The sequence below is a fragment of the Spinacia oleracea genome, chromosome 4, assembly GCF_020520425.1.
Source record: "Spinacia oleracea cultivar Varoflay chromosome 4, BTI_SOV_V1, whole genome shotgun sequence".
NCBI classification, from domain to species: domain Eukaryota; kingdom Viridiplantae; phylum Streptophyta; class Magnoliopsida; order Caryophyllales; family Amaranthaceae; genus Spinacia; species Spinacia oleracea.
The window spans coordinates 14773455-14794707 of NC_079490.1; the positions used below are offsets into that span (position 1 = coordinate 14773455).

General features: G+C 32.7%; 1 protein-coding gene and 1 non-coding gene across 2 annotated transcripts; one reads left to right on the plus strand and one right to left on the minus strand.

The window, feature by feature from the left end:
- Positions 1–2625: 2625 nt before the first annotated feature.
- Positions 2626–8156, minus strand: LOC110794717 (uncharacterized). Its single transcript, XM_021999680.2, has 4 exons — positions 7890–8156; positions 7537–7788; positions 3901–4173; positions 2626–3045 (listed from the first exon to the last, which is right to left on the minus strand). The coding sequence occupies exons 1-4, from the start codon at positions 7893–7895 to the stop codon at positions 2992–2994; spliced, it is 585 nt and encodes a 194-aa protein (XP_021855372.1). The 5' UTR covers positions 7896–8156; the 3' UTR covers positions 2626–2991.
- Positions 8157–15284: 7128 nt separating this feature from the next.
- On the plus strand, positions 15285–15356 carry TRNAQ-UUG (transfer RNA glutamine (anticodon UUG)). The gene has a single exon. It is a non-coding gene; the product is annotated as a tRNA-Gln (tRNA).
- Positions 15357–21253: the final 5897 nt, after the last annotated feature.

Sequence of the window (21253 nt, forward strand, 5' to 3'; positions counted from 1 at the left end):
GAGTACCCAGATATATCGCTAACTGCTGTACCCGGGTACAGCCAGCTCTGGCTGTACCCCCCAAAAACGACGCGCTCATATTGTTTGTTCATACTTGTCGACTGTTTGTTCTTTTTTATTGTACTGTTTGTTCATTCTTATTGTATTGTTTGTTCATTCTTGTTGTACTGTTTGTTCATTCTTGTTGTACTGTTTGTTCTTTCATGTTGTTTTTTAAATTCATCATCAAATTTTCATAATTGTTGTATTTTTTGTTCTTTCTTCTGGAATTTTATGTTCTTTTTTATATTGTTTGTTCTTTCTTGTTTATTTGTTTGTTTATAATAATCATATGGTTAATGTTCATAATTAAACTCTTCATTAATCTTTTATTCTTTCTTTTTGTATTGTTTGTTCTTTCTTGTTGTACTGTTTGTTCTTTCTTGTATTCATCAAACTTATTGTTGTATTGTTTGTTCTTTCATGTTGGCTTTAAAATTCATCATAAAATTGTTCATAATTGTTGTATTGTTTGTTCTTTTTTCTGGAATTTTATGTTCTTTTTTATATTGTTTGTTCTTTTTTGTTGAATTATTTGTTCTTTCTTGTTTATTTGTTTGTTCATAATAATTATCTGCTTTATTGTTTGTTCTTTCTTGTTGTATTGTTTGTTCTTTCATGTTGGCTTTAAAATTCATAATGAAATTGTTCACTTCATTGGTCTTTTATGTTTTTACAAGCGCCTATATTGTTTATTTCCAAATAAATAAATAAATGTTCATTTCCAAAATAGTAAATGTTCATTCCAATAAATAAATAAATGTTCATTTCCAAAATAGTAAATGTTTATTCCAAATAAATAAATAAATGTTCATTTCCGAAATAGTAAATGTTCATTTTTGTAGTTTATTTCCAAATAAATAAATAAATGTTCATTTCCAAAATAGTAAATGTTCATTCCAAATAAATAAATAAATGTTCATTTCCGTAATAGTAAATGTTCATTTTTGTACCAGTATTTGTTCTTTCTTGTTGTATTGTTTGTTCTTTCATGTTGGCTTTAAAATTCATCATAAAATTGTTCATAATTGTTGTATTGGTTGTTCTTTTTTCTGGAATTTTATGTTCTTTTTTATATTGTTTGTTCTTTTTGTTGAATTATTTGTTCTTTCTTGTTTATTTGTTTGTTCACAATAAATATATGGTTAATGTTCATAATGAAATTGTTCACTTCATTGGTCTTTTATGTTTTTACAAGAGCCTATATTGTTTATTTCCAAATAAATAAAAAAATGTTCATTTTCGAAATAGTAAATGTTCATTTTTGTAGTTTATTTCCAAATAAATAAAAAAATGTTCATTTCCAAAATAGTAAATGTTCATAAATAAATAAATAAATGTTCATTTCCGAAATAGTAAATGTTCATTTTTGTACCAGTATATTAATGTTCATTTTAAACAACACAAACGACATCATTTTGGATGGGGGTACAGCCAGCTTTGGCTGTACCCGGGTATAGCCAAAAATTTGCGGTACCCAGATTATACTGGTTGATATTAATAAGAATTTAACCGGTTGTCCAATTATAAACATCAAACGGTAAAAAAAGAGTGACAACCAAAATCATAAACAAATGATTTGGACTATGTTCTACTTCACACGGAGTATGTTTTAGGGAGTAGTTGCTCAGTTGCTCACTTGAATTCGTCCCAAGAAGAAAATATAAAATACTCCATTTACGTCTTATTTTCCAACAACCTTTAGACTTTTAGAGCATGTACATTGGGTTGTTGGAGTGGCTCTCCAAGTAGCTCTCCAACAAGAACTATCTCTTGGCCAACATTGGGGCTCTTGAGGGGCTCTTGAGTAGCTCTTCATGGAGAGCTACTTCAGGGCAGCGCTTGCCCAAGAGCCTTTCAAGAGTTGATTCTTGTTGAAAAGTGGGGAGTAACTTTGAAAAGTGGATAGTAACTTTGGTTAAAAGACAATTAATTATGGACCACCAAATGGTAAAAACGATAATAGAGAGCTTATTTGAGTAACCGACCAATGTTGAGTATTTTTAGGAATGAATTATTGAGTGTGTCTTGTAGAGAGATAGTGGTAGAGAGAGAGAGGGAGAGCCCTCCAAGAGCTCTTTTGAAGAGCCAACCAATGACATGATCTTAGGTCCCGTTAATAGTTTTCCTTTGATGGGAAGAGGGAGTTAAAGAAGAAGGTAAAGAGAAAAAGTGTTTACCTTCCTTTTAAATGGAAAAAAAAAAATGTTTACACCCCATGTCATAACAAACAATGTAAAATGATTGAAAAGAAGAAAATTATTTCCTAACAAAAATATTTTACACCAAACCAAACACTCTAAAAGGAAAGAGTACTACTTTTAAAAAAATGTCAATCTTTTTGTACTTATTTATTTAATTTCATAAGGGGAGCATATTTGCAAATGTTTAAAATTTGGCAATTTTCATATCTAATTTTTCTTTTAACACTTTTCATGGGAAATAGACATCCCAAAAATTTCACTTTCTTATGTTCTTGTCAACCAAATAATTTTGGAAATAATAATTTGGTCAACATATATTATCTTCCATCCATGAACCAAACTATAGAAAAAGCTCATAAAAACTTTGCCAAGTAAAAACAAATATTCCAAAAAACTCATGTATAATGACATAAAATCAAACCAAAGTCAATGGCTAACACTTTTCTTTACTGCATTTTAGCCTACCATTAGAAAATATTGTGACTCTGACTTTGGTTCAAAATGGTAGACTACCAAAATATTGACAATATAAGGTTGTAAATATTGACAATAAAGCCCATTTCTAATGACTAATTAAGGTCTTAATATTCATACTATAGCTTAACCAGAATTCGGAACCAAAATGCTATAGCTAGCTACCAGTATATAGTTTCCATATTTTACATCACTCGGCCGAATTAACTGTTTTTTTCCCTAGTTGTTTCGTACACTTGTTTCGTCTGGTTTCTTCAGTTTTACATCACTTGTATTAGACTGCGCATGGGGGAACCAAGCACCTTGAGAAAAATCCCAGTCTCCTCTTCTGCATCAAATAGTCAATGTACAATCCATTAGATCAATAGTTCAGATACAAATTCAATATATTTCCTTCGTCTAGGATGAACATAATAGTCACGTTGAAAGTGTAAGATGATTGATAAATTGGTAATTTATCAATTAAATCAGGACGTATACAATGTAATCTAAACGATATTTTTTAGACCCAATCCAATGTGTACTCCATTCGTCTAGAACTAATTCCTCCCATCTTCTCATGTTGAAAATTGTATTTGTACAATTGCACTAGTAATGAACAAGTAATGATGTCTTGGTCGAGGAAGTCTCAAACGATAACAGAGCTGGTCCATTTTGAATGCTAACAAAATTTATTGATACAAATTTATTTTGTTTGTGGTATACGTTTGTATTTATTAGTTTAACAAATACACAAGTAATCACTACTGATAAGACTTTTATCTTATTGGTACTAACAAAATCTTTGTTCATAGCAATCACTACCAATAACAAATAAATTTATACCAATAAAAGCGTGTTAGCGTCAAAAATGAACCACCTCGGATATATTTTTGGCGGATTTAAGCCATGAGAGCAATACAAATTGGGAAATGGAAAATCAAACCTGATACATATCATACACAAGCCCTCAATTTTAACCATTATGTCAAGACTTTATTGTGGTTGTTAAAGAAGTTAAACTTGGACAACTAGGCATTTTATTCAGGGTCATCAATTCTAGTACTACGTAATTTCGAATGATTGTATAAATTTAAATGTAAACAAGTACTAGTACGTACTAAATTGAAAAACTAGTACGTAATTGGTACTTTTTGAAATAAAAGAGTAAAAATAATAATAAATAAAAGAATAGAGTACGCACCCGCCTAAGGAGCTCAGGAGGGATCTTATAGAGATCTTCATCAACAGCTCTGGGAGCTCTACGAGGCTGGGCGGCTGATCCGGCGTCGTATTGGAACTGCTGTTGCTTCTTCTTAACGCCATTTACAGCTGGTTGTGGGTGACGCTTACCTCCTCCTTGTGTTGAGGGAAGCTCCGTTACCGTTACGTCAAACACCTTTCCACAGTTCCCAGCTTGCTTCCTTCCTCCTTCCTTCACTTGTGTCCCTCCTGTTTTCTTTTCTCTTCCTTTCCCCTGCACATACAATAGTCACGACCATTGGCTTTCATTATTAATTAGACAGGTAAAAGTCGGTAGCAATTACGTCCTCAATCATACTTGGACATACCCTCATGGCCATACCTAAAGATGGCTGTGGGTCGGCCCGGCACGAAAAAAGCCCGGCCCGGCACGAGAACGGAAAAAGCACGGCCCGACACGGGCACGAAGTCGTGGGCCGTGGTCCGGGCTTGGGCCTAAAGCACGAAAAGGCACGGCACGACTCGACCCGGCACAGCAAAGCACGCTAAATTTAGTAAAATTAGCCTTAGGCACGACTGGCCGGCCCGGCACGGCACGAAAGCCCGTGGACTTGGGCCGGGCCTGTGCCTTTTTTAACTTTTCAACCCGGTTAGGCCCACGACCCATGGGCTTGACCAGAAGCCCGACCCAGCCCACGGTCATCTTTAGCCGTACCTGTGTAGAAAGCTCCAGCGGGTTTAAGATTGGGTGAAGGGTGTTTAGGGGTTTTCATAACTATAGTTCAATAAATAAAAGTAATAATCAATACTTAACAGGATTTTGAGGCGGTGATACCTAAACTTACACAAGTAGTTCGAAATCCATTTGAATAACTAGCTTTTCAGACACGTTCGAACGAAAAAAACAAATATGTGCACCAAATTGTAAAAATTATCCAAATTATAGTCTCTAATAGTAAATACATTGACATTAAATTGATTAATTACCATTTAATAATAGTAGTACCATTTTTCAATCAAGAACTTAATTCTAGTACAAGTATAATTAAACAGTCAAATAGATGGAGGCCCACAACCCATTTAGAAGGACATGGGTGGGATCCGATAATCCGGAAAGAGAGGCAAGGAATTAAATGCGGGTTGCTTGTTGAGGTGGAATGATGTTTGATGTTTGTGGTTGCAAACATGAATATCTTGTCAATTATTTCGCAATATTAATTGGAAGAATATTTTTATTGAATGAAATTACTATATACTCTGTAGTTGTACTCTTATAATTTATGGACCGACCCTAAAATCTGTCATAAATTTATCAAACTAGTAAATGAGATGTTCTATAGGAACTATTTTTGTCTGGGCAGGCGTATAAGGTAATTCGGACATTAGCTATAGGAGTAATTTTCATCGGGTACTAGATAATTCGGACTTTAGTTCTAGGAGCTATTTTTGTCGAATATAAGGTAATTTGGACGTAACAAAAAAGACTTATTTTCGTCAAGGTAAATCGGGCTTTAGCTATAGGAGCTATTTACGTCGAGTACAAAGTAATTCGGCCTTTAGTTATATGACTAACTATTTCCTTTGAGTACAAGGTAATTTGGGATTTAGCTATGTAACTATTTCCTTTGAGTACAAGGTAATTCGGACTTTACCTATAGGAACTATTTTCGTCGAGTACACACGTACAAGGTAATTGAGATTTTAGCTATAGGAGTTGTATTCATCGAGTACACACGTATAAGATAATTTGAGCTTTAGCTATAGGAATCATTTTCGCATGAGTACATAGAAAAAGAAATTATAAGTTCATTAATGACATTAAATTAATCCCGAAAATGATAAAGGTCGCAACATGCGTCCTTTAAGCCGTGTCACAAAGATGACATGGCATGCTTATGTGTCATGATTAAATTGGAAACTAAAATATATAATTTATATATCCTACTTTAAATGTTTCGAAAAAAGCTAGGAAAATCTTAATATTCTAATTTGTTTCCTTATTTATATCGACTACCTTATTTACATATTTTCATAGTAAAAATATTGCATTGATAGTAAAAATATTATTATGACTCATAGCTTACGTGTCGCCTATATGTACCAATTAAACTGCGACACGTAAGATTGCGACAACTAAATATTGTCGCAACTTGCGACCTTTATCATCACCCAATTAATCCTATCAACTTAGATATTCCTTAATGGATTATATTGACTAAAAAGTAATGGGGTAGTTTATCTTCCTTAGCACTTTTTTTTTTTTGATAAAATCTTCTTCCTTAGCACTTTTTCTATAATTAAACCAATTGACAAAGCAAATTAGAAGACTCGAAGTCTAAAGCAAATTAGTTTATTAATATTAATATTAATATTAATATTATTAATATTGTTATTATTATTATATTTATTATTATTACTGAGAATCTGAGATGAAAAGATTGTTACCGCTCCTCGTTTGAATATGTTTTACGCAACATACCTCAAATCAGCCCTCACCACCATGCATTTTCACATGTTTCTCATAAATGCTGTCTTATCCTCCATTAATTCCTGCCTTTTTCCCTCAAAATCATTACTTTTACCTTTCTTCGCTTGTTTCATGTCACCACAAGTTAGCTAGTCCCTGTCTGAAATTAATTTTGGCGCACTTCCTTCGTCGTAAGTATAGAACAAAATATCGTTCTTTAGTGTGCCAAGATCATTTTTACGTGTTATTACCTTGTTTCCAAGAAATTTCACATTATTACTTTAGTTTAAGTTTTACTATACTCCGTAATACTAATTCATATAATATTATCTTAAATTATGTTAACTACGTGACAATTAATTTGGAAGGGAAACTACAATCCCTAATCAAAATTTACAAAGAAGACTATCTTGAAATTACTCTATTTATTTTGTATATTTTACTCGTTAAATTTGTTAAATTTACAAAGAGTATTTGTTAATTTTTTTTGGTAAAAGTCCAGAGCCCAAAAGGAAAAAGTGAAAAAAGTCAAAAACAAAACTGACAACATCTTTTGGTTTTTGTCAGCAATCTAGCACATCCATTCCCTAAATTGCGTCGTCAATAGACTGCCTCAAAGAGAAAGTACCAATAAATATTGCATTTTTCACTACAAATTCTTTTTCAAAAAAAAAAAAAAAAAATTCAATTTCTATTATTGGAAGTCTGAAATTCTAATTTTGCCTCTTTCATTTAAAAAAATTCCACATAGAAAACATAAAATTTCCAAAATTGAAAAGAAAAGAGTCAACAAAAGTAGAATTTGACACTTACTAACTCTGAAAAAAATGAATAACAACAAAATCTAATACTTCCACAACCTATCTTATCCTACATTTAGCCATGTACCATAGCCTACGGCTCCTCTCGATCCTTCACAGTGAATAGTTGCAATAATTTGACCATGTAATTATATTACATATTAGTAAAAGTAAATTAAAATTAATAATATGAACAACTTATTATATAATAATATTTGATTTTTATATATTACTCCGTATTAGTTAATGTATGAATAGCGCTAGAGTTAAATTGTTGCAAGTATTAAGGAACGAGGAGAGTTATGCTGTATTAAAATTATGAACACTAGTAAAAAAAAAAAAAAAATAGGAGAGAGAAAGTAAAGAAGACCTGTTTGGGACGAGGAGCAGTACGAGGTTTGATGAAATCAACGGTGTACAAATCAGGAGGAGTTTGATTTTGTTGATTATGATGATGATGGTGATGATGATTATGATTATGATTATCGCATTCTCCTGAGGAAGAGCTGTAGCGGATTAAACCCGCTTGTCTAGCACACTCAAAATACTGAGTAATGGGTAGATCGTTTACGTATTCCCAGTTCCCAAACGCCGGTATCTGACTCCCTCGTATCCTTGATTCCTATTACCATGAAATACAGATATTCAGTTTAACCCGACAATTACAAAAACAAAAAGAAAAAGAAAAAGAAAAAAGAAAAAAGGAGAAATGTTTTTACTTACATCCATTTTTAAAAGGGAGTGTTTGGAGAGAGATATTTGAAGAAAGAGACAATTGAGGGTTTAAAGAGAAGCTTGAATTGAGGAATAGTCTTACAGTTGGAGGGACAGTGCCCTTTATAAGAAGGGGATAGGGGAAGGTGAAATGGGGTGTTGGGGAGGAGAGAGGAATTGAAGATGGCTTTTCTTTTTTAAAAAAAAATAAAAAATAAAATTGTAGGGGTTGAAAGGTTAGGAACTTGGGAATGTGGGAAAATGTGATTAGGTTATAGACTAGTAGAAGAAGTGGTAGTTTTATTGGTGGAATATTGGCAATGAAGTCAACTTTGGAATTGAATATGTTATTTTCTGGTTAGTTTTTGATGGGTTTTTCTGACTTTGTGAAGAAAATGAGTTGCTTAGAGAATGGGGATTATCATGTAACGGAAGGGACCTACTATTGTCCGGTAGCGTTATATGCATGGGCTTCTTTAGTGTATGCTTTCTCATTATGTTTGTTTATGTAATGTAATGGTAAATTGTAAAATTGGTAATGGACTTGACTAGAGTTCTACTATGTTTGGTTATATCTTGTCAACAAATAAGGTAAATTCGATTGATCTTTTTAAAGATTTGGTTTGATTTGTTTTACATACTTCAGTAACTTCACATGTTTGTTTGAGTCTTTGAATGACTTGAACTTGATATGATGTGATAGGGTCAATAGAGATCCATTTAGTAGTCATTTCTAAATTAGCAAAAATAAATAATGCAAGAAATAAAAAAAGTTCACTTAGACAACACAGTATACAAATTGGACAATAACAAAATTTCAGGTTTAATGATGTACGTATATATATAGTACGTACTCTGTAGAAGAGTAGTGGGTATAACATGAGATTTTTCACATACCAATCGATGTCTTGTGAATGTTAAGGTCTTTAATAGGATACAAATACATAAAATTGGAATAATCTTACTAGTTAATGATGGGGGAAATAGTTCATCAAATGAATTTAGACAGACCAATTATTGTTTTACCTTCTTCAATTTCTATTTTTGTATAACTTTTCTCGTTCTTGCAAATAAGAATACATTACTTTATATTACTGTTAATTACGTAGTGTACGAGTTTGCCTCACTGATAGAATACATCAAGCAGTGTTATTGTAAATTAGTCCCGTAAAATAAGGTGCAGTGGAAATAAATCATTTTTAGATGTAAATAACTATTTAACCAATCATATTAGATTTGACAAAACATGAAATGATTTGTTAAAAACTTAAAATGATACCAAAACAATGAATGACCCTTCGACGCAACAATAAACAAACTAGGGTCCTCGTTTTAACGAGCCAAAAAAAGAAGGGTCCCGTTTTTTAACCGTGTTTGTTTTGGTATGGCCTCTCCTGTTCTAAACAAAACACCTCTTTCTTTTCTAAAAGTCCAAATCCAAACAGCACTTAAGCAACAGTGTAACGTTTATTTTAAAAAGCCAATCTACTTTCCAGTTTCCCATTTTTCAAGAACAAACACTACTCCAGTTTTTACTGTATGATAAAAGTGGCTACTCACAGGAAATGAAATAATGAAATAAAAATAGTGTATTGATTGTAAAAGATTTGCTTTATTATTGTGAAAATTATCTATCTTTGTATCCAAAGGTGTGATAATTGTGGCTAGGTACTCATCTAAATGTCTGGTTGGAGGATTATGATAAAAGTATTTTCTATAAGTATATGTTTTGATATGTTTGGTTGGAGGATTATGAATAAAGTATTTTCTTGTTCTATTCCGAATTTCGGAGTAATTGTTACACTTGTTTTTCTTACAGTCATTTGTGCACATATTTGACCATTATTGTTATGTATGACAGTGTCAGTATCGATCTCTTATTTGTTGGTTTACTTCATACTCGTATCAGTTTTGAGTGTTATATGAAGTATAAACTCAAATTTCAACTTTTTTTCAAAATACAATCAAACAAATAATGTTAAATTTTAACTCCCTTAAAGTTAATTCAAGCACACTTTTTCCACAATAGAAGAATGCCGGGGCGTGTCGTCGTTGCGTTGTAGGTAGAAGTCACATGCTGTCAATTCTAGTCGTGATTAGGTAATTGTCTATAAGGATAAGTTATTATGAGTACCTTTACACTCTCCTTTTTCCTGAATATTTGCAACAGTTTGACTTTTGCACTATTCATAATTTCATACATTAACTTTGACCAAATTTCTCACTAATATATTTCGTATAAAAATCAAATGTTATTCTGTAATATGTTGTTGGATTAGTCATAATTAATGTACATTTTTCAAATATTATTTTTTAAAAGTTTTTAGTAATATGTATAATTAATTACGAAAAAAGTAGTACGAAATATCTTGATAAATATGTTTGTAAAACTATTGTAAGTATAATACGCCAAGGAAAGAAGGGCTAAAATGTGTGGACTGCTGAATTTTTACAACAATTTTAGATACGAGTATTTGAAAACTGACCAAAGAGACCAAAAAAGACTCCACCTCGTGGATTGAAATGCTCCCCGTAAAAAAGCATTGCTTGACCTTTCCGTTTCTATACTTCTATTTTTTAATAACTTCCCCTGTTTTGCCTTGTATTAGGGGGTTTGATCGATGTGTTCAGATTTCAGAAATGTACTTTTTTGACGTTTGACTACACTCACACCGTCATTCTTCACCGTCAGATTAACGTTAACCAGGCACGTGCACCGCTGATTCGACGGAGAATGATTGACTGCTTGTGTTACGGACTACTACTACAGTACTACTCAGTACTCACTGTTTAACGTAATGGTCAAACAAGCTCCTAAAAGTCAACATCGCATCGGTTTGACCCGTGTGGAGTTTAAGATATTTTAATTGACTTATTATTTTAATGGGTGTTAGTTGATATAATGGGGTCTTTTTTTTAATATAGTTTGTGGGAAATGTGTAAGGGGTGGGGAGTGGTAAGTGGGGGGTTTGAATTTTTAAATGATTTTTTGTAGGGAGTAGGGGTGTATGTGGGGTAATAGGTAAGTATGAGAAATAATATAATATTGGTAAATATTTCTACTTATAGAAGCAGTGTAAGTATTAAGGGACGACCCGAAAAAAAAAGCGGTGCGAGTATTACGGGACGGAGGGAGTACAAAGTAAAAAAAAATCCATAACAAAGCATTTTTTTTTTTTTATGACAAGCTAGGAATAACATAATCTAAGAGAGTTTAAGGACTTGTTTGATTGACAGGGGAATTTAATTCCCGTAGAAAGTTGTAATTTAAGGAAAATTAGGTCATTTGGGTTAAAGTTGTTTGGTTGACAACATGGAATTAGAAATTCCCATGAACTCTGATTGGCGTAATTTACTTTCCATGTTTTGTAGGAACTCAAACTTCCCATGAGTTCCAACTTCCTTCATTTTATATTTTTTATGTTAACCAACAACTAGCCAATTTCTAATTCTCATGAATTTCTACTTCCCCTATTTTTAGATGTCAACCAAACAACCTCTAAGAGTTACAACACTAAAGAATCACGGAGGTCTGTCCTCCTCAACTACTACTGCTACAGCCTCGGTTGGGCTACAAACAAAAGAAATAGGGTTCACAAATAATCTATTACAATATGCATTTCTTTCCCTACATATTCTTGCCAAAGCATCATCAGCTCTGTTTGTAGACCTTGTGCCAAAGTGAATCCTAACGTTGTTAATTTTTGCGACGAGGTCCCAGGGCCGGTCCTGACATTTCGGGGGCCCTAGGCGAACAAAAAGATATGGGCCCCCATGTATAATAAGCATTTTAATTTTCAAAATCTACTTTAAATAATATGCTTGTTTATATTTTTACGGTACATTTATTTTACAAAGTATTCCGTATATATAAATCATATGTAATAATACTTTATCTCATCTTGTTAATTTATATGATGTCGTTATAAGAAAGACGAGAAATATTTATCCAAAAAATTTACATAATATAAAATTAGGAAGACAAAAAAAAAAATTATCAAACATAAATTGAAAAAAGAAAATAAAACAAAAAGAAGTAAAGTAGGGAATGGATATTTTAAAAAAAAATTAAAAAATAGATCATAGTTAAAAAGAAAGAAGCGAAGAAAAAAAGAGTAGAATATCAGTAAATAAAGAAAACAAATCTTGACTAGTTAGAAGCGAAGAAAAAAGAGTAGAATATCAGTAAATAAGGAAAACAAATCTTAAATTTTGAGGGGTGGGAAGCGGGATTCGATCCCTGGTTGAGAGGAATCATCAACACATCAAATACCATTGAGCCACAGAATCATTTGTGGTTGATTCATTGCGTTTATAATACTTGTGCAAAATAACTGGACACAGACATATTTGGGTCCCTTTCGGCCCTGGGCCCTAGGCCGTCGAACTCCTCGCCTATGCCGAGGGCCGGGCCTGCGAGGTCCCTGCATTGTAGTATTAAACTCATATTATCATCAGACACTTGAGCAGCTAGTTGAAAGTCTGTGTGCACAATAATATTTTGAAATAAGTTAGTCTAAGAATTTCATCGAACCATTTAGTTAATTCCTAAGGAGGAGACTATCTCTCCCTTTTATTCTTATGGTTTTCAATTTAAAATAGGAGTAGAAGAACGAGTTGGAGGATAGGACATCCAAAATTGTGCTAAGAGTTTACTCAAGGTAACCCCATGGACACCTCCTTCGTTAATAACCTTTGAATTTATGTGTTAAAGACTTAAACGAAAATCTAGAAATATTCAATGTACGAAATGAAGCAATCTTTCTTATGTCAGTTTAAGCTTTTATATTTCGAATGTTTTTGGTATAACTTGAATTATTAAAGATGTTTTACGAATTTCACATATTGGATTTTTTTCATTTCTAGAATAAAATCATTCTATTTGTGATATGAATTTTTTTTATGAAGTTATTTGTTTATTTATAATAATGAGAATGATTGACGTGAATACATGATTTATGTGATTGATGATACTTTGGATAAATTGAGTAAAGATTAAATATGAAGTAATTTGTTGACTTCGCCGTACGTGGCAATTTGAAATTATTATCGCCGTATGTGGGAAGGTGGTAAACCGTACTCATCTCTAGTGTGATTGTTCAGGGGCTCCCGGGTCACGTAAAAGATAGAGTTGGGGGGTGTGCACACTAGAGGTTATGGAAATAGTTGGCCAACGAGGATTTGATATACTGTCAGTGGCTCCCTGGTATATCTTAGTAGACTGTCAGGGACTCCCGGGTCTAGTGTTAGGACATAAGTTCATTATCTTAACACTGATAAAATAATCTTTGGTTAAAGGCTTAAGTGAGAATATTTGAATAACTTGTTTTAATGCTTATATATTTATTTATACTTATATGATCTTTATACTTATTTCACTAGGTGGAGTGGTGGTTACCAGATTTGCTGACTTTTTTTTCCTTGTTTTATTGTTCTCCTATTGGGATTGAACCTGCGACGACCCATTGAATTATGGTGAGCAGAGGATGCATGTAATGCTGATTGATTTTGGGTGCACGACGTTGGAGTGAGGACGTCATAAGTTCACTTATGTTTTTGCTATTAAGTAAAGTTGAAATCCTAGTTATAGATTACTTTTGTGGAAAACTTAAATAATTGCTTAAAAGTGAATTAAACTCTCGTAGTTATTTAATATAAATAGTATTTAGCTTTGCATTTACTTAATAGGTAGGTGTAGCAGTAACACCCTGATGATGATTTGGGGAAACTTAATATTTTGGATTGGTGTAATTGAAACAGGTTAAAGAAAGTTTGACGTAATTTCCTAAATGATATTTTAGATTGTCCATATTTGGGGAAGTGCTGCCGAAATTTTTAATAATTAGTAAGTTAATAATCATATTAGTGTCTTTAAAATAGGCTTAACTGTTAGGGTGTTACAAGTTGGTATCAGAGGGAGCGTTTCTTTGGGTTAGTAATTAGGACATAGAGTGTAAAGAATTTAGGAATAATAATAAAGCTATAATGAAAAAAAGTGAAATAAAACTAACTCAATCGTTCCGAGAGATGGGAAATTGCGGGGTGGTGGTAATTTTCTTTTCTTGATGTATGCTACGTGTTACTTTTTCTGAATCATTGTGTTGTTTATTACGATCGTTATATTATTCTAAATATTTAGTGTATAAATTGAAAGGAGAATGGAAATGATTTGGTCGGCACTGGAGTCGATCACCAGTGCGATATGGCTTTATTTTTTTGATAATTGTAGATTGTTGTGATTTTGTTGATATCAAGAATGGATAATTGTGAAAAGTGGCATCGAAATGATTTCATTAATTTTAAAGCTAACGATAAACTGGAGTTTGAAAGTAGTAAGCAATAGATAGTATTAAGTGACCGGCGTGTCTTCATCGGGGGAGGTAGATTGACAGAGGGCGCCATAGTTGCGGAAGAAGGGAGTATGGCGTACGAGAAGGAACGAGATTAAGAAAAACGAGGGTAGTTTTCCTTAGGATGTGATACCATGTAGAATAGTACGTGTAATTTTCCCTGATTAGGGATGCTCTCAGTAGTCAATATTTATAGGTGTACAACCCTAATTCTATGAGAACTCTAATTTACATAATTACACAAAATCCATCTTTACAGAATTAGAAAAGAATATTAACATATATTCTATCTTAAATTATCAACTTGCACGATTTGCACCATTTAATAATAAACTAGATTTTTGCCCGTGTGATGCACGAATTCTATTAAATTGTTAAGTTAAAATAAAACTCATATATATACCAAATTCTATATTTTATATATTAGATTAGAGTGTTTGATTTTTGGATTAAAATTCATTTTAGATTTATTTTTCAATTATTAGAGTATTTGATTTTGGATGGAGTTGTATATACATAATTTAGTATTAATTAATAAAAATATCTATGTGAAACCTAATTATTTATCTACGTGGCATTCGACTTTTTTATTCAAAAAGATTTTCGAAATCTTATTTTTATTGGCGTTCTAATATTGGATTGAATTTTATATTAGATTAGTATTTGATTTTGGATTAAATTTTATTTTAGATTTTTTTTTTTAATTATTAGATTGTTTGATTTTGGATGGAGTTGTGTATTAGTAATTAATTAATTAAAATATCTACGTTGCACTCGATTTTTTTTAATTCATAAATAAATTAGAAATCTTATTTTTCATTGGCCGAAACTATTAGATTTTCTATGTGGTGTTCGAATAGCTCAACAAATATACCCACTTTAATTATATATATTAAATTAGATTATAGTTTACATAAACCTCTATACTATTTACCCATATATATGGTGCCATTTAAAATTAAAAAATGGAGGCAGAATAACGTTAAGCTCAACGGTTAAACGTCAATGAACACCTAGAATCTAAATAGGTACAAAATCGAAAACTCATGTCTGAGGTTCTATGGTGTAGTGGTTAGCACTCTGGACTTTGAATCCAGCGACCTGGGTTCGACTCCCGGTAGGACCTTTTGTTTTACGTTTTTAATTGCGCAAATAAAGAAAGAAAAAATCGGACATAGAAACTGCCTTTTCCGTTCATAGCAAAAATTCAAGTCTCGATGATCGGCAAACTTCATTTGGTAAATTTCTCTATTTAACAACCATATTACTTGAAGTCATTTTATAGTTGCTGATGCATCTATATAATCTATAATTAGGGTTCTATCTCTGAGGTTTTAGGTCAGTGCTAAACCCTAACCCAGCAATTAGCATCGAATTTACATTTTTATGATTTTATTTTACTTTATTCAAGAATTCAAAATCCATGCTTTTCTAATTTTGTCAAACGTTGAAATTCATGCATTTCTAATTTTGTTCTAATTTCATGTACAATTTGATAACCGGAGGAAAATGGAGTTAAACTAATACTTGGGTACTCACCTTTTGAGTTTTTCAACGTTTGGGACCTGCACCTTTTTATTCCACCATTTAGGACATTAACTTCATTTTCCGGCAAGTTAACCCACTTTTAACACACCTTTAACCATAATATAAATAAAATATTTTTTAAAAAAAACATTTAAATAAAATCTGAAAGTTTACATTGATTTAATACTTCCTAAATTTTGTACTTTGTATTTATTTAGAAACTATTAAATTTTTAATATATACTACGCTGGAGTACAATATTACTAGAATTAATATTAAAAAAAAGGAGAAGATTTTTAATATCATAATTTGTAAATTACAATATGTAACTTATTTCTGAAAAATTAGAATATTTTCTATAGGAAATTTTTAAAAAACAGGTACATTCACATAATTCTAATACTCTGTATGATTTTTTTTTTTTTTAAAGGAAATTTGTACGCTATTTTTCTCTTTTCCGTCATGATTTTCCGTTTGCACCTAATAAAAATTGTTCTTCCGTATTTAATCTCTAAAATCTAAGTGAGTGCATAACACCAATTACCCAAGACTCATAGAACCCAACAACAAATCTCTAAAATCTAAGTGAGTGCATAACACCAATTATCCAAGACTCATAGAACCCGACAACAACACACGACTCATGGATTAGAGCTATAACTTGATTTTTATATTTTTTTGGTGAATAAGAGAGGCAAAAACCTCTAAATAAAGTACAAGCATTAGCTAAAAATGAAAGAAAAGCAAAACATAAAGCAAAATAAAAACGAGAGCAATAAACAACAACCATATTGACCAACAATAATACAAATCCTCAATTTGATGATGATGAGTTAATACGAGTTACTTAGGTGATTTGATTGATGACGATGAGTTAATACGAGTTACTCTAATTATTTAAGAACATAAGTTAATTTTTTTTTATAAAAAATAGATTGTTAAGATTGTTGGGTCCGTTAAGATTGTAAAGATCATCATATTTTTTTAAAAAAAGTAAAATATATATTGAGTAGTTTTTAATAGGTGAAAAGAAGATACCCTACTGAACCAACACCTAGCACAGGTTAACCAATCCAGTTACGCATGTCTTTACATGAGCCACTCCCAAACATTTCACAACTGATGGGACTCAACCCCGTGACCTCCAAATCACAAGGTGAGTTCCCCGGCCACCAACTCCACCAACTTATTGGTTAATATATGTTGAGTATGGTAAAGAGTGTTATCAAATGGATAGATAGTTGGTATAGGAATATGAATCCAGTAACAATTACATACTCTGTAGTAGCAATAATAAAAATATAGAGTACATAAAAATATATTACGAAGTATTAGAATTTTAGCAAAGAATATTACTCCATTAATTGTTTTCTTTTAGTTTCACAAAACTATTATTAGACTAGATTTTAGCCCGTGCGATGCACGGATTCTATTAAATTGTTATGTTTAAATAAAACTCCTATATATATGTATACCAACTTATATATTATATTAGATTAGTTTTTTATTTTTCATTGAATTTCATTTTAGATTTATTTTTTTAATTATGAGAGTGTTTGTTTTTGGATGAAATTGTATATATGTAATATGAATAATTAATTAATAAAAATTTCTACGTGACACTTAATTATTTATCTATGTGGCACTCGACTTTTTTAATTCAAAATTACTTTTGAAATCTTATTTTTCATTGGCGGAATCCATTATATTTCCTACATGGCGCTCTAATATTGGATTAATGTTTGATTTTAAATTGAATTTTATTTATTTTATTTTAGATTAGTGTTTGATTTTGGATGAATTTTATTTTGGATTTATTTTTTAATTTTTGGAGTGTTTGATTTTAGATGGAGTTGTATGTATTAACAATTAATTAATTAAAATATCTACGTGGCGCCTAATTAATTATCTACGTGGAAATCAATATTTTTAATTCAAAGTAAATTAGAAATCTCATTTTTCATTGGCCGAAACCATTAGTAATCCTAGGTGGCGCTCTAATATTTTAGCAAATATGTATATATATATATATATATATATATATATATATATATATATATATATATATATATATATATATATATATATATATATATATATATATTAGATTTAATTGAATTTAAAGGAAATATTTACCTCACCCTTTTGTTGTGGCATGTGTCATTAATTAATTGGCCTTTTGATTATTGCACCGCAAATAATACGTTGCCACGTGTAAAATGAAGGAAATAATGCCCTTGGTCCAAGTATGCATTCAATGTTAAGTCTAATAAATGCGGTTCAGTATTAATTAACAAGTTAATAATTCAGTGAGATCAAGTGAGCTGAATGCCTAGCTAGAGGCCGCTTCAGTTCAAGTGGAATTAATGATATTAATCCACAGCTTACTCTTGACTGAACCCGTAGGGTCACACAAATAGTACGTAAACGGATCAAGTATTTAATGGCATTAAATACTCTATCTATGGATATTCGGAATCGACGGATCTTGGTTTCAGTGGGAGCTGAGATCGTCACAAGCAAGAAATGAATACTCCGGAAACGATGATATTGCCGGAAACGGAAATTTGGATCGTATCGGAAATATAAATATTATCCAAGTCGTAGATGTTGCCGGAAACGGAAACATGGTACGTATCGGAAAATATTATCGGAAATGGAAATATTGCCGGAATCGGAAATATTGCCGGAAACGGAAATATTATCGGAATCGGAAAATAATTCCGGAAACAGAAATATTAAATATTTGTTCGAAACGGAAATTAATTCCGGAATCGAAAATATTAAATATTGTTCGTATCGGAAATGAATTCCGGAATCGGGAAATTAATCGGAAGCGTATCGTACGAATTAGCATCGGACGAGGCCTGCCAGACGAAGGCCCAGTACGAAGCCGGGCCATCGCCCAGCAAGCCAGCGCGCCACAACGCACCAGCCAAGGCTGCGCCAGGCCCACCGCAAGGCAGGCCCAGCGCGCGCCAAGGCTGCGGCAGCGTGTGGACTTCGTGGCAATGGGCTGCGAGCTCGCGGGCTGCGCGCGCGCGCATGGCGCCCCTAGTGGGCTGCTGTGCGTGCGTGCGTGTCTTTGTGTGCTATACGAATCCTAAAGCTATCAGGTTTCGACATATGATTAAATTCCTAAACCTAAAAGGATGAATTAATTAAATAAAGAATTCTATTAGGATTCTAGTTTAATTAATTCGTATCCTAATAGGATTCCAGTTCCTTTTCCATACCTCTATAAATAGGTGCCTAGGGTCATAATTTATAGACAACAATTGAAGTATTGAAGTATTCAAAGGGTAAGTTTTTGAAATAAAATTAACCATACACTTGCAAACACTAGCCGAAATTCCTAGTAACCTTAAGGGCGATTCTAGTTGGTCTAACTTGAGGCGGATCCGGACGTACTGTGGACTATCTACGGAGGGACGACATTTGGAGTCCTAAAGACTTGTTCTTGTTCGGTTCGGGCGCAGCTAGGGAAGGCACGCTACAACATGTATGCATCAATTCTATGCTAAATGATTATGTGAATATAATATGCTTTCCTGGCTTTATGGTTTTTCCGCATGATTTATGAATTGTCATATGTATCATAACCTAACAGTGGTATCACGAGCCTCTTATTATTTTCATAATCTAAATTGCATGAACATGGTTAAATATTACAAATTTGCAAGAATTAAAAGGGGTGATTAATTTTAGTAATTGTTAATTAATTGCAAATTGCGTTTATTTAATTATACGTACGCAGTTTTTCGGCAGTTTCTTCGTTACTCATCCAAATCGAGTGATTTTTGTGTCAATTCCGCATGTAAAAGGCATTCTAAAATTTTGACAAAAATAATTATTTTTCGGCCGAACCCAGAATTCTCAAATTCGATGCCTAACTATGACTTTTCGGAGGTTTTAGTTTTTCGAATGCAAAATTTCGTAAATTTAAGATGTTAAATTAAATATTTGCGATTCTTGTTGATAAATCTTGAATTTTTGATTGACCTACTGTATATGTTTAACAAGTTTGAATGCCTAGCCTTGTTAATTATGCAATCTAATTTGTAATTATGATTAATTTGTTGAAAATTGGAATAATTTAGAATTAATTTGATTTTCATAATTAGTTATAATTTAATTAGATACCTATGATTAAAAACCACCATAAAAATTGTAAATTTATGTTAAATTTTAAATTTTTATGACCTAGACTTGAATCCATGTTAATCGGAAATCAATTAAATAATAAATTTTCGATTTTTCGCCCTAAAATTATGAAATTAATATTATTTATTAATTTGTCATTAATTTTGAATATAAATTTTTAATTTTATGCGATTCGCTCATATAACTTGCACGCACAAAGCAATGGACGCTACGTGTTACCCTTAAGGGGTGTTGTATAGTGCGGGCATGCGACGACGAGCAAGGGAGCTCGTCGCCAATGCGGTACGAATGCAGCGAGCAAAAGCATGGTGCACGAGCACAAGGCAGCAGCCCTGCCTTGTGTCGTGGGCTGTGAGCAATGGGCGCATGGGCAAGGGCGAGAGCAAGGCACGAGCAGTCACGTGTGGGCAGCAAGCGTGTTGCGCCACAGCGCGCACTGCCTCGCGCAAGCGTGCGGAGCCTCGCGCGCAGCGAGCGCAAGCTCGCGTGCCACGAGCGCTATGCCCAGCATCGATCGCTCGCGCGCAGCGAGCGCCAGCTCGCATGCCACTGCCTCGTGCGATGAGCGCAAGCTCGCGTGCAAGAAAGGCAAGCGCGCAGCGAGCGATGGCTCGCATGAATCGAGCGCTGGGGCGCGCAGCGAGGGATGGCTCGCGTGCATCGAGCGCTGTCGCGCGCAGCGAGCACTGGCTCGCGTGTTCGATTGATGCCTTGCGATGATGAGCAGCAGCGATGCGACGCAGCGCATGGGCTGCGCGCACATGGCGAGCGATGGCTGTGTGCGTGTGGCCCATGGGCGTGCGTTGCGTGGGGTTGTTGCATTGCGATTAGATCGTTTTGAAATTTTAATTTGAGATTTTCAGTTTACGTAATTTTAATTAATTTTAAAATTAATAATTTAAATTATTTTCTTGGATTTTAATTTTGAATATTGTAATTATAATAAATTTTATTTATTCTAATTGTTTTACTAAAATTAAAATCATGAATTAATTTAAATACGACTGAAATTAAATTAAATTTATGGATTCAATTATAAATTTATATGAGCTTTAAATTTTAATTAAATTTGTATGTTTCCGGTTAGACTAGAAATACATTTTTATGTTTAAAATTAGTAAAGCATATGAATTTATTGGTTTAAGTGGGAGCCCCTTTTAGTCATAAACTCCTGATTAGGTCTACAAATCCTTAAGGTTAAAACAACTTGATTAGAATTAATAAGGACTGAATAATTTGTAGATTATTGGTGCCCTTGATTAATTGCTGCAAATGTTTATGTGATGCATAATGTGTTTTACTAACCAGCTATGTGGGCCATTCATGATAATG

Excerpts from the sequence above, each read along its gene's own strand:
- LOC110794717 (XM_021999680.2), bottom strand. Across the intron at positions 4,174-7,536 it reads CTGCTCCTCGTCCCAAACAG|GGGAAAGGAAGAGAAAAGAA; the intron begins GTCTTCTTTACT and ends TTGTATGTGCAG. Across the intron at positions 3,046-3,900 it reads CTCCTGAGCTCCTTAGGCGG|AAGAGGAGACTGGGATTTTT; the intron begins GTGCGTACTCTA and ends TATTTGATGCAG.